At 31.8% G+C, this 14,428-nt stretch overlaps 2 protein-coding genes across 4 annotated transcripts; both read left to right on the top strand.

Annotated features, from left to right (window-relative positions):
• Positions 1–1,649: 1,649 nt before the first annotated feature.
• Positions 1,650–5,231, top strand: LOC137823686 (endoglucanase 11). Of its 2 annotated transcripts, none has more exons than XM_068628912.1 (5): positions 1,650–2,033; positions 2,152–2,364; positions 2,571–2,771; positions 3,052–3,306; positions 4,389–5,231. In XM_068628912.1, exons 1-5 carry the CDS (start codon positions 1,779–1,781, stop codon positions 5,058–5,060), a joined length of 1,596 nt encoding a protein of 531 aa, XP_068485013.1. In that variant the 5' UTR covers positions 1,650–1,778; the 3' UTR covers positions 5,061–5,231. The 2 variants fall into 2 exon arrangements, with proteins under 2 accessions (XP_068485013.1, XP_090150324.1); XM_090294198.1 differs by lacking the exon at positions 4,389–5,231 and adding an exon at positions 3,462–3,586 and having other exon boundaries at positions 1,666–2,033.
• A 4,507-nt stretch (positions 5,232–9,738) lies between these two features.
• Positions 9,739–14,119, top strand: LOC137823688 (Calcineurin-like metallo-phosphoesterase superfamily protein). 2 transcript variants are annotated; one of them, XM_068628915.2, is made up of 9 exons: positions 9,739–10,258; positions 11,117–11,344; positions 11,501–11,622; positions 11,909–11,969; positions 12,212–12,352; positions 12,661–12,768; positions 12,908–13,136; positions 13,221–13,475; positions 13,647–14,119. In XM_068628915.2, exons 1-9 carry the CDS (start codon positions 10,097–10,099, stop codon positions 13,727–13,729), a joined length of 1,389 nt encoding a protein of 462 aa, XP_068485016.2. In that variant the 5' UTR covers positions 9,739–10,096; the 3' UTR covers positions 13,730–14,119. The 2 variants fall into 2 exon arrangements, 1 of the variants encoding a protein (XP_068485016.2); XR_016514960.1 differs by having other exon boundaries at positions 9,759–10,258; positions 12,894–13,136.
• The last annotated feature ends 309 nt before the right edge of the window (positions 14,120–14,428 follow it).

Raw genomic sequence — 14,428 nt, 5'->3', positions numbered from 1 at the left:
ATTCAAATAAAAAATGAAAAAAAACTATATTAAACCGGTAACGAGTTTGTCTTAAGCCTACCAATGAAATCAGTAGAATTTGCATACTAAACGAGTTGGACTCAATAGCTTTTTTATCAGCAATAAACAATATATACATATGGATCATTTCAGGAATGATTCAACCCATATACAAAGAAACAGAGACACCCTAATAACACAACACATTCCAACCAACTACTAAAAAACGAACATTGTCAAAGACAAGGACAATCAACAAGTTAAAGTGAAGAAAGACAAACTAAAAGATTAAGACATCAATTAAAAAAAAGAAAAACAAACAGAAAGGAATTTAGAAATGATCTAAGACCAAACCTTTAATTGAACCAAAGAAAAGATCTCAGAATAATCTAAATTCCACCTTTAAAAATAATCTTATGCCGACTCTAAATCTCAATAGTTAAATATATTTATTTGCATATTTTAAATATAGTTTTGTTTTGTAAACCATAGAGTTTGCGGATTTCACAAGTCGTACCTAGATTCAATACTCACTCTTATTCTAAATAAAATTATAATAACATTTTTACTTTTATTTTAAAATAATTGTATTTTTTCTAATTTTGTAAATTTTTCTAAAAGTAATTTTTGCTTGAAATGATATCAGCTAGCATAGAGATTTGAATTAGTCATTTATTACAACATTGATTAAGAATAACGCAAATAGAAAATGAGTTTTTTATTAGGTGTCTATGTATGAGTAACAATATTAAATATATTAGTAAGAGTTTAATTTAACATAAATATCTGAAAATAATTTATGATATGTTAATAAATTATGTTAGTTTCATATAATTATTTACATGATAATAACTTGTTTAACCCAACACTTTTCTCTTCAAATAAAACGTTATGCTACTTGAACTTCTTATCGTGTGCTCATGAATGTAGCATAATTAATCTTATAAGAAAAACTGAAGATACACAATAATTAGTATATTTTTTTAAAAAAAGGCAAACGACATTTGATGGTGTAAAGTAATAAAAAACATTTAATAATGTATTTCGTTATTTTACCTGTATTTCAAAAAACTTTGAAACTCATCATCAAAGACGGAATAATGAGTGTCCTGAAAATATTGACTGAAAAATGTTAAATTAGAAGTAAAATACTATTACATTGAAAAATGTCTGTAACTCTTCTTTAAATAAATTGAGAAAATATCCAATGGAAAGTATTAAATAGGTAAACTTATTAACTTAAGAAAATCTAACAAACTTTTCAGCCTTCATCATCATATAATAATAATAATAATAATAATAATAATAATAATAATAGTTAATACTAAAAATATATCTGATTTGAAAGTGAGAAAAAAAAATAGCAGCTAGAGATGGAAGCATCCTGAAATAAGTAAAGGAAAAAAAGTGTTCTGGTAGTAAATGGAGGGAAATAGGAGGAGTTGGCATGAAATGACAGTGGAATTTTAACAAGAGTCAACAGAGTATGGTTTTGTTTTCCTTATTTGGCAGACAACAGAGGCACATCCAAGTGCTGCAGAATTCACCCTTGTGTACAAGAAACAAGTAAAAATTGTGGGGATAGTTTCACGTTCTCATTTTGTGGGGCTCCCTACCAAAATGATCCCACCCTATTTTAGCTAGATCGTAGGCATATCTCAGCCTTTTAAAACACAATTCAAACTCCCTTTTGGGTTCAAGTGTTGTGAGTCTTCACCTTTTTTTTTTACCAATTCCCTCCACTCCTAAAATCTCTAGGAGGGAAGGGGGGCAAGGCAATGGAGATGGACACACAACCACATAAGAAACACCATTTTGGAACTTCCTACATCCCCTTCCTAGTACACCATTCTTGTCTTATCACCCTCTTATTCTCCACCTTCTTCACCACCACCACCACTGCTTTTGATTATGCTGATGCCCTTTCAAAGAGTCTTCTCTACTTCGAAGCACAACGCTCTGGGAGGATACCTTACAATCAGCGTGTCACTTGGAGAGATCATTCTGGCCTCACTGATGGTTTGGAAGAAGGGGTAGGTCCAAATTCTCAATTATACCCACATGCCACAACTCATCAAACTTTGTCTTTTACTTTCCTCCTATGCCAAATTCCCTCTCAAACTCATCACTTTCTTTTTTGTGTGTGTGTAGGTGGACTTGGTGGGAGGGTATTATGACGCAGGGGATCATGTGAAATTTGGTTTACCAATGGCATTCACCATCACAATGCTCTCATGGAGTGCCATAGAGTACAGGCAACAGATTGAAGAGGCAGGTGAATTACAACACACATTGGAGGCGATCAAATGGGGCACTGATTATTTCATCAAAGCTCACACTAGCCCAAATGTTCTATGGGCTGAGGTACTAACTAATCCAAGACAAAATCTATAAGGATTTTGATGCACTGTCATCAAAGAAAGTCTCTTGAAAACGAAAAAACAAGTATACCAAAAGTTTAAGATTTTTCTGGCTGCCGTATCATCTCTTCCAACTGAATCCAATTCATTATTCCCAGTGGCATTGGTATGGGAGATTGAATGGAATCTGACATTAATGATCTTTTTCAGGTGGGTGATGGTGACACTGACCATTATTGTTGGCAACGGCCAGAGGACATGACAACTTCACGGCGAGCATTTAAGATCGATGAGAAGAATCCCGGTTCAGATCTGGCCGGAGAGACTGCAGCAGCTATGGCAGCTGCATCCATTGTGTTCAGAAAGACAAACGCACATTACTCTCACTTGCTTCTGCACCATGCCCTGCAGGTGAGTTAGTGAGTGATTAGCCAATTCTGTGTGTGCTAATTAATTAAAGTTGATTGATTGTGCTTTACTGATAGGTTTTGACTAGGTGCCATAATTAATAATAATTGTAGGAGGAACTTTTGTGTGACAATCTGAGTTCGAAAACTAATAATTGGGTAGGAGAAATTAAGGTTGATTAAGGAGTGTTGTGTTGGTAATAGAACAGTTTTGAAGTTATTATTTAAAAATGAGAATTGGATGTTTGAATGGATGGTGTATTTATTGTGTGTGTGTTTTGTAGTTGTTCGAGTTTGGGGACAAATATAGGGGAAATTATGATGGTAGTGTCGGAGTGGTAAAGAGCTACTATGCGTCGGTGAGTGGATACATGGATGAGTTGTTGTGGGCTGCCACGTGGCTGTACAAGGCCACCGACAACAAAACGTATCTTGAGTACGTTCTTTCCAACGCTCATACCTTTGGTGGCACTGGTTGGTCCATTTCAGAATTCAGCTGGGATGTTAAATATGCTGGTCTTCAACTCATGCTCTCAAAGGTTCACTAAACAAAACCCTTTTACTTCATTTTCATTTTCATTTTCTCCCATGTGACTCTCCCATAACTTTATCTACATTTTTCTTTTCTCACCTTAAAAAATCAAAATCATGGAGTATGCACCAATTAAGGTATATTAATTAGTATATTATGCAGGGCTTTTAAAGGCACAAAAACTAACTAGTGTATCCAAGCACAAACCCATGTGCAGCTACTGCTTTAGCTTTAACAGAGTGCAATTAAAGTGGTGTGCCTTATGGTTGAGCCCAATGTTAGAAACCGTAAGTACACACACCCTTCAACACTTCACTTCACTTCACTTCACTACCCCCTCCTCTTTTTTACCCTTTTAATAAATACTTCTAAGTCAATAATGAGGTAGGACCTCCTTTGGACCCCTTTGGTACAAAATAAAACACATCAAAAATAAGTTAACTGGACTCTTAATTGTTTTTTTAGTTTTTATATTAAGTTTTTAGTTTTTTTTTTTAAAAGATTGACATTGATTTTTTTATAATAAGAGATGAAATTAATTTTTGATTCTTAAATAAGTAAAAAATTATGGTCCAAATAAAATTGTTTTAATTTTGAAATATTATTAAAGAAAATAAAATGAAAATAAATAAAGTAATTAACTGCTCTCAAATATTTTTATTTGTCTCAACCCATTACTTCAAAATACGTCTTTCTCTGTATCCCATGCGAGTTCTTTTAAAAACCAAAAATCATTTTAAGGGATTTTGTCTTTTGAGGACACATAATCATATTCAAACTGAATACTATAATCTGCATTGGATCATTTAAAAAGACACCAAATTTAATCTAATGAAGACCGAATTCAATTAAATTGTTGAACTTTATAATTAGACTTGACCCCACCCATGTGTACACTTTTTTGGTGAGAATAAAAGTTACACTGCACAGAGTATGATTTGAACATCGAAAAAAAATGATTATGGATGAACATGAAATCTATGTGAAGGAATGATTAACTTAGAATCAAATGTCAACAAGCATGAAGTGGGTTAAATAGTAGTAATGTACCAAGAATTTTTACTCTAACTAGAGTTTCATGTTTTGCAGTTCTTAAGAGAAGAAAAAGAGAAGAAGAACAGGGATATACTTGAACAGTACAGATCAAAAGCAGAGTACTACATATGCTCATGTCTCAACAAAAATAACGACAGCAAGGATAACGTGGAACGAACCCCAGGTGGATTACTCTATGTCCGAGAGTGGAACAACATGCAATATGTTTCAACAGCAGCATTTCTGCTTTCAACATACTCTGATTTCCTTGAGAGCACAAATGAAAAGGTGAATTGCGATGGGGGCAGAGTGGATCATGAAGAAATTCATAGTTTTGCTAAATCACAGGTTGATTACATTTTGGGGTCTAATCCAGTGAACATGAGCTATTTAGTAGGGTATGGCCCTAAGTACCCCAAAAGGGTGCACCACAGAGGGGCATCGATTGTGTCATACAAAAAGAATAAAGGGTTCATAGGGTGTACCCAAGGGTATGATAATTGGTATGGTAGCCAAGAACCTAATCCTAATGTTATTGTTGGGGCTTTGGTTGGAGGGCCTGATGGGCAAGACAATTTTGAGGATCGCAGGAACAATTTTATGCAGACTGAAGCATGCACATACAATACTGCTCCCTTAGTTGGTGTTTTTGCAAAGTTCTTGCATATACAAAACCACAAAACAGTTCATGACTGTAATTCACTTTTGGTTGCTTCCTTCAAATAATATACACTAAATTATTAATACACTATATGTTATCATAAATAAGTCAAAACCAGCTCTTTTTCAATTACTTTTTTTTCTTCATTGCTGAGTGATTTATAGAGTTTGACTGAGATTTTATGGCCCCAAATGTACTTACATTATAGATATAAAAAAGTCTATATTTTTTTTATCTCATATATATTAATACCATTTCTCCAGTGACATCTGCTTCTTGTTCATTCTTGCGCATTAATGCTAGTGGGCTTTGACGACACACTTTTATTTTGATTTACTAAAAAAAAACTGATAAAATCAATTGTCTTTTATGTTCTTTAACTGAATTGGTGTAATTTTACAAAAGAATTATTGAAATTGACAAATTATAAGTCGTGTCAGCATGATACAATTTTATTAGAAGAAAATCGTGCATGTATGACATAAGTTTGGGTTTGTGAAAGTAAAATTGTACTAGTTTAGCATGACTTCAATGAGAGAAGAGAAGTCGTGTTTGACGCACACGACTTTGATTAATGTTAATTAATGTTTTTTCTTATTTGAACTGAAATCGTGTATGAATAACATGACTTTAGTAATTTTTATATTAAAGTGAAGTCGTGCAATGTCATGGTTCTTTTCTGGATCATTTGTACTCTCTATCTACTCTATCTATATTAACATTGTTAAGAATCTTTAGGAGGATTTAAGAGAAAAAGGTTCTCCAAAGGTGATCATTTAAGAATATTTGATTTACTCCAAGAAATCCACTTCATTAAACCTGGAGAAAGGAATGTAATTGAGTTTTATATTGACCTTAAAATCTTATAGGAGGAGTTTGAATCTCTAAGGCCTATATTAGATTGTGTATGTAATGTAACATGTAGTTTCACTTTATTCAACCTTTGGAGTGATCTAGCTTTGGCGAGTTTTGAACGAATTTTGAATGAGTTCTTAATGTTCCAACTTTCCTTTTTCATTTGGTTTATTTTCCTTTAGCCTTTTCATCTCCATTTTTCCTTAAAATTATGAAATTAACACAAATTTAGGAATAAATCGTTTTTATTCATATTATAATCATAAAATATGTAAAAATGTTTAAATTAATAAATTAAGGATATCAATAAATATCCATGAGTGTATGTCTTTTAATATGAAATATTATTAAAATATGAAACTTATCAAGTGGTTAGTTGTTAAAGAATACTTGAAGGGTTAGGAAGATGTGGCTACGAGTAAGAAAGAATGCTCGTTTGTATCTTGCATAATTAATCTGCTTAGTAACACCCGATCAGTTGATTTTGAAATGTGGATATAGTTGACATTAGGAGATGAACTAATATAAAAACATCTTAAGTAATTTTCCCCTCTTAATACTCTTAAATTGCACGTTATAACTCCTACAATAATTTAAGAATAGGAAAGGCAATGCAGGTCAATTTGTCAACCCGCCAACAAAAATAAGGGGTGGGTTGAGTATTTTAACCTATTGGCCCGTTTATACTATCTTGCATAACCCGTAGTTGCACGAGCTAAGGAATGGGTGAAGCGGGTTAACTTGCATAAGCCACAACAATGTCATTACAAATAAAGTCATTTCAGAACTTGTATTTGAATAGACAAAGTGGACCTAGATAGTACCTAAGAACGACTGTAACAATTTTTTCGGTGTCGGTCGCTCGCTTGCTCCCTTGTTCCTTAGTACTTCACTCCTTCAAACTTCAAGACTCCTTCTCCTTAATTCCTCAACGCTCGATCGAGAGTTGACATGCAAGACGTACTTCGACAATCAAGTAAGTACTATATGTTAAGAATGTATAGTAAAATTGATAAAAAAACGTACCTTAATCCACTGTAGATGGTGTATTTACACAAGCTTAACCTATTAATATGCTGAATAGATGAAGCATTTGAAGTTGGGATGGGAAGAACATACATATAGTTTGAATAGCAGGTGATAATACATCTTTAAATGGTTAAATATGCACTACAATCAAATCATTAAATAAAAATAAATTTTAATAATAAAAAAATTAATTGTTACATTGACTAAATTAGATATTATTTGAGAGACTAAACAAATTATTGGTATCTAAATTATTTTCTATTATTGATAAATACTTTTTAAATTGATATCTAATTAGCTACCAAAGTTTTATCTACCAACTTAAAATCTAAAAATTGATATCTAAAACATTGGTAGCTACTTAAATACAAATTTAGAAACTATTTATCAATAATAAAAACTAATTTAGATACCAATATTTTTTTAGTATCTAACATAGTATCTAATTTAGTCAATGTATCAACTAATTATTTTTTTGTCTCTAAATTAATTTTTATTTAATAATTTTCTAGTAGTGATGATACTTGGTTGACTGAGGTAAAAAACATGAATTTTTTAACGAAAAATAATAATAACTTAATTTTCAACTTATGATTAACCATGAAAAATTATTTAAATGATAATATTTCTAGAATGATATAAATATTTAAATTCAAGAAAATAGTAAATACTAATATTAATAAACACCATTTGACTTTCTAATAAATGTATAAATATAAAAATCACTTTAATATATTTACGTACTAAATAAAATATTTTTACTAATAAAACGTTTCACATTATATAAATGATAAAAATAAATAAAGATTAATATAAAATATCAAATAAAAGTATATGAAAAAAAATAATTTAAGTAAAAAGAAAAAAGGATAGAAAGTTGAGAAGATACATTATAAAACAATGTATTTTTTTTATTCATTAACATCCATTTCTTGCTTAGAAGTTAATATATGTGTCATGAATTCTTGAAGAGTTATTGTGTTTGTAATTGTCCCTCAGACTTTTACCCTTTCAATAATTACTTCATCCATTTTCTTATTTAAATTTCTCTCGAGTTCGTTTTTCTTGAGGTATAGTTGGATTTTATCAATTATATTTTTTCTCGATATAATTGAGTCTTTTTAGGTATATTTGAAAAATTTATTAAATTTATCTATTTCAATATTTACTTTTTTTTCTTTCTAATATACATAATATTATTTGAACCTTCTCTAATTCCATATTTGTTTAATGTATCTCATTCTAAAAAATATATCATATCCTAATCATATGAAGTTTGTTTTTCAATGAAATTTCAAATTTTATTTGGATAATATAAGAAGAAATTTTGTATTAATTCTTGCCAAATTTTGTCACTCTTACGAATATCGAAGTACAGCAAAAGATGTTTCATCTTGAATAGAACATGCACGAACGAATGATCAAAATGATTATCTAAACATACATCGTATTCAAAGTTATTATTGATGCATAAAGATTTAACTATTTCACTGTCTTAAATATAAATTCAGGTGCCTTTTACAAAATAAATCGTGAAAAAAATCAGTGAATAGAAAAGCATATGAACAAAAGATGCCTCAATTATGAATGGTATTGCCATATTAGAGAGAGGATAGAGATATGAATTGTGTGTGGAAGCTAAGGTTTGTAACTATTGAAAGTGATAACATTGGATTTGTTTCATTGCAAAAAGACCAGATTTCTTGGCTTTGAGGAATGCTTTTGGAGGACATAGGATAAATGGGTTCCATGTTTGGTCAGTGGTCAACTACAGTCAACGCAAACTCCATCATCATCAATCAGTGGGGCAAATAAATTGCTTCACTGTGGTGTGGACAGAGAGAGACATGGTGATGTTACTAAAAGCTTTGTCAAATGTCAATGAAATTGAATTGCCTAATTACAATTTGCTTCATGAATTTTTAAGATGTACGATATGGGGACATAAATCTATATATTATAAAATTATAAATTATATAAATTGATAATAAGAATTTATGTGCATAAGTATGTTTCAGATTATTTTTTTGAAGCAAAAAGATGTTCACAATGATTTGTTTTTTTATTTTTATAATCATAATAAAAATTTATACAATAAATTTGAGTTTTTAAAAAATTAATGTATTTTTCCTTTTTAAAATTATGTTAGAACTGTACTAGAATTGTCAGAAATCCAACAAATACTTTTTGAATTGGACACTTCAAGGATACGTATTCTATAAGTGTCATACGAGTATCGGTATCGGACACCAACACGTAATTTAAGAGGAATTTCTAAACTTTATCATAGAACTCACTATTATAAATACCACTTACATATTATTATTTTTTCGAAAACTATAAATTTTTTCCCCTAAATCTTAGATTTTAATTAAAGAGATAGAATCTAAAATCTTATATTAATATAAATAATCTTTTGATTAGAGTTAAATATTATGTTTAAGTGCATGCAAACCATACTTAAAAATTGTTTAAGTTTGATCCTCTCAATTAATAAAAAACAGTTCAAAACATGCTTTTAGAATAATCATTCTAAATTTAATAAATTTATCATGCTAACAATATATGATTAAAGAAACAAATATTACACAAGTAAGATGTGGTAATAAAATTAAATCAAAAGTTGAAAATTATGGACATTTATTAAAAATATTAATGCTTAATTATTTTTAGATTATATTATTAGTTTGAGTAAAGCTAAATTTAAATTTTTAAATGAAGTTTCAAAGTTTGAGTTTAACCGATTAAAAAAAAGCACTAAAGTGAGAATATTTTACTTTAGAAAAGTCAGATTTTTTTTAATAAAGATTAATGATAAATTTTAAAAGATATTTGAGAACATACTTAACTATTTCCAATCTAATAGTATTAATTTTACAGAAAAAGGTGACTTTGTGACTATCTCTTCCGGAAAAAAAAATTGGCTTGAAAAGATCACGTAAAAGCGTGACTTTGCGACAGTCTCTTGCAGAAAAAAGAAAGAGGTTTTTGTCTCATAAAAATAACGTATATTTATTTCCAAATTTGAAAATTGTTTCATTCAATCCTGTCTTTATTTATTTATTATCGGAAAGTGTATATAAAAAAGAGAAAATAATTTGGTTATATGACAACCGAAAGTTTCATTTTGTGTCTGCCATTGGTCTCAAATCGTGAGAAAGTTCCCTTTTTATGATCTTTGAGAAAGAATTGATTCGAAGTTGTGGTTTTTGGGCAAATGGGTATCGATCAACGTCGGTGGCGGTGGTGGAACGCCGTCGTTTTGATCGGAATGGTCAGCGTTACAGTAACCGTTACCAGTTCCGACAGTCACGAGAAGCAGGAACAAGAAGTCTCTCGAATTGCCTTCGGATCATGCTCCAACCAGAACGCTCCACAGGTTTCAAAAAATTTCCTATTTTGTTTTTTATTTTTTCCACTTTCTATTCTTGTTTTGTCTTGTCTTTGTATTATTTTTACCCGTGCTGCAGTGTCGTGTAATGGAACTGATATACTAATTATTCTGTTTCTTTGTTTCAACCACGATGTCTCAATTCTTGTACTAACATGCTGTTGCAGTCCCAATATTACGTCAGCTTTAAGCTAACTGCAGTTCTTTTGTACTCACTTAAAAAAGAAACAGCAATAACAACAACAACAATTATGTAAATTTCTGTGAAGAAAATAAATTTGATTAATTTTATGTAACAAGTAACACACCCTGTTTCTGTTTATAATTTTCCGTGGATTCTGGAACCTTTTCCCTGTTTGTAAGAATTCTTGGTGGGGATGATAATGAATGTATAATTTTTCAGGGAAGAGTGAGATGCATGTGAAACTCCGTTTTATCCCGATTTTAGAAGAATTCAAAATTCATTATGCAGTAGACAATTTCAATTCATGGTGTATTTCACATACCACTAAAAATCTTTCATGCTGAACCAAAACTAGACAACTGTTTATTTTATGTTGTACTAGGCATAATGATACTGTATGGTCTTTTTTAGTATTTCTTAATCAAGCCATCCAAATTGTATTTTCATCTGCAACTAAATTCAAGAAATCGCAGAGCTAACTTTGGTGCTTGTTTTTGGTTGTAGTTTGGGTTTACAATCGTCCATTACTTTCTTGTTTGACAGCTTTGGGCTAAAATCCTAATATTTGTTATTATTTAGGTTTTTAATTGCTACGGTTTGAGGATGTTGTTAACTTCTTCATGTCAGATCATTAACATATGTGTATGCCGTGTGTTTGCCAGCCCATTTGGGATGCAGTGGTGGATTTCCGTCCCCAAATTTTTATATGGCTGGGTGATAACATTTACGGGGACTTCAAACGCCCTTTCAAAATATTTGGACGGGAAAGGACTGTTGGGCCGTGGAAGAATGTTCCACGATTTGTTCCTTCCTCTGAGCAGGAAATGAAGGCTAGATATGAAAAGGCTAAGTCTAGTCCTGGATATGTTCGACTTCATCAGAATGCTAAGGTGTTTCATTCTAAGATTTTCTACTTGTTATTGTCATCTGAGGGTTGAGATTCTTATTGAAAGCACATTGTTGAAACGTCTGAGGGTTGATTTACTAAAATGGTGACTATGTTTATCCGTACCTTGGCCTGACTTTCACATTTGGTTTGTTAATAGGTAATCGGTACATGGGATGATCACGATTATGGATTAAATGACGCAGGAAAAGAATTTCTAGGAAAAATCACTAACCAGAAGTTGCTTCTTGATTTCTTGGATGAACCTCAAGATAGCCCACGGTGGGTGGATAATCTCCTTTGCTGCATTATCATGTTGGACTGATCTTAATACTACATTTTGTGTTATTTGATTTATTCCGTCTAACATATTGAATCATTCTCTTGATTGCGAGGGTAGTTTTCCAATACTATGACACTTATGATTGTATTGCCTATGAAACCTCTTTTTTCTTCACGGAGAGTGAAGATGGGTTTGCATGTCTAGCTGATCACGTATTCTCCCATTCACAAATTTTGATAGGAAGCAGATGTTGATTTAGATGCTTACCCTATCTTCTCATTTCAGGCGGAAACAGGCTGGTGTATATGCCTCATATACGTATGGTCCTGTAGGTAGAGATATCAAGGTATTGACCAAATGTAATATAATATTCTTTCTCAAATTCATGAAATTCTTTCTATAGTATTGCCCCCCGGTAGGATGGTAGCCATTACTTAATCATTTTAAATGTCCTACACGGTGTTAAAAAACTCATTTTGTTTTTGTCAATAGCAAGACTTGAGAGTTGCTTTTAAATTGTGTTTTAACTTTTAAGCGCGCATCTTGTGCTAATACTGCTTTTACTGTGGATTGGGGAAAACTGTTCAGATTGTACTCTTAGATACTAGATATCACAGAGACCCTGTAGGAAGTGATGGTACCATTTTGGGGAATTCACAGTGGTTGTGGTTGGAGAAAGAGCTCAAGGGTCCAGCAACGGCTCTTACCATAATTGGATCTTCTATTCAGGTACAACAATTACTACTGATAATGCCAGACATTGATAAAAAATTTTCATAAAAATGAACATGATATATATTATCAACTATTATGCCTGTTTTTGACAGTGTATATCTAAATTTGACAGGAAGCGATTATTTTATTGACTTCGAAAGTTGTTTTCTATATTCTACTAGCTTTGGGTGCTTTTCTAATGAAAATCTTGCTGATCTCAATATAATTATGTTACTAATAAGAAATCATTTGTACATTCCTGTTTTGGTATTGATTGCAGTGGTTTGTTTCGTGTTACATTATATAGTTAATCTTTATGCCAGGTTATATCAAATCTTTCAGCAACCATTCATCCGTTGTTTGCAATGGAGTCATGGGGTCGTTTTCCAAAGGAAAGAGACCGGATTTTTAAATTAATAGCTGATAGTAAGGTAATAAATTTCAGTACATTCCTATTATACTTCTCTTTTCTATGTTTTACATCTTTGTTGTTGAAGGGAATTACATTGGTATCATTTACGTTGGTGTAGTGAGTACTCATTTCACTTCTCATTAGTCTTTTCTATGCAGAGAGCTGGAGTATTTTTTATTAGTGGAGATGTTCACTTTGGGGAAATCACGAGATATGATTGTGCTGTGGGCTATCCACTATATGATGTAACCTCAAGTGGGGTTACTCAATCAGTTGAGGAAGTTGTCCCACCGTTCCTGCGTTCTTTTGTGAGATTTGTAGCATTGTTGACCCCATCTACAATGAGAGTAAAGGGCCAGCACTGCAGATACAAATCTTGTATATATGGTAAACATTTCCTTCTTATTTTTGGGTAAGGATATTTATATTGCTTTTCATGTTTTTGATGTTTCAAATGTGGGTTTTCATTAGGTCGGCCAAACTTTGGAACTATTGAAATAGATTGGGACTCTCACCCAGTGACTCTGAAACTAAAAGTCAGGGATAAAGAGAGCATCACGGTTACAGGTGTTGATGTTTCATTGACGGAATTGCAATTATCAAATTCAGAGAGTTTTGACAGAGCAAAAGCAGGACATGATAATCAGAAGCATTGCACCCTTGAAGTTAGTCTGCCATGGTTTGTAAGATATCGCCTGGCGATCCTGTTCTGTTGCACCTTAATTGGTAAGTCACTTCTAAGTTCCACCACTAGCATAGCAAGTGATCCTTTGACTCCTTTAATGTGACATGCTAGTATTATAGTATGGTGATTAAATTTAACTGTTTTCTTTGTTTTCACTAATTTGCTTACTATCAGCCGGTTTCAAGGGATATTTTCATTTTTTTTTGCTGCAGTGTTTCTTGTTGCCTTCCTAGCGCTAGTTTACACTTGCTTCAGACTTTTCAGACTAGAAGGCTGCAAAAGAAAGCACGATTGATGCAAGTAGATTCATACACTGTCAGCAAAATGAGCATGTGTTATCTCTTCTCCATTTTGTAGATTTAACATCCGTGGTTATAGGTGAATAAGATGTATAGAATTCTTCTACTGTTTCCACTAATCAATAATCCTTTATCAATGTGGACAATTAGGGTGTGTTTGATTTATATTTTCAGAAATTGTTTAGCTTTTAAAATGTATCTAAGCAAGGTTGTTCTGATAGCTTGTGAAGGGTGGTGCAAGACAAAAAACTGGAATTGAGGGAGAGGTCAGTTGAACTAGATGAAAACAGCAGTTATGAGAAAAATATCCCTACTGTTTTTGTTTTGGATGAGAATTTGATTGTTGAATGGGGAGAAGTTATTTCAGAAACAGTTTTTAAAACCAATTGGTTTTTAGGTTCGTTTTGTGAGTTTATTGATGCCTTATTTGATTTATCTGTTAGTATTTCATAAATTTGTGTTCTGTTATTTTCTAAAAGTATGGGTTTTCAAAATTGCTGTGCACTTTGACACACATAAAGAGATAGAAAAGAAAAACAAAATTGCAAATGAATTAATTGAGGGTATACTTGGATCAGTTTATTACACAATTATATGCTAAGAAAAAGAGGACCTCTTTTACCATAGCCATGACAATTTTTTTTTTTAAATTTCACAAAAAGTAGACTAGTTTTTGAAAGAAAAAAAAACAGAAT

This window comes from Phaseolus vulgaris, chromosome 8, assembly GCF_051622355.1.
Source record: "Phaseolus vulgaris cultivar YP4 chromosome 8, ASM5162235v1, whole genome shotgun sequence".
Taxonomy (NCBI): domain Eukaryota; kingdom Viridiplantae; phylum Streptophyta; class Magnoliopsida; order Fabales; family Fabaceae; genus Phaseolus; species Phaseolus vulgaris.
This window is presented reverse-complemented; position numbering and strand designations above follow the sequence as displayed.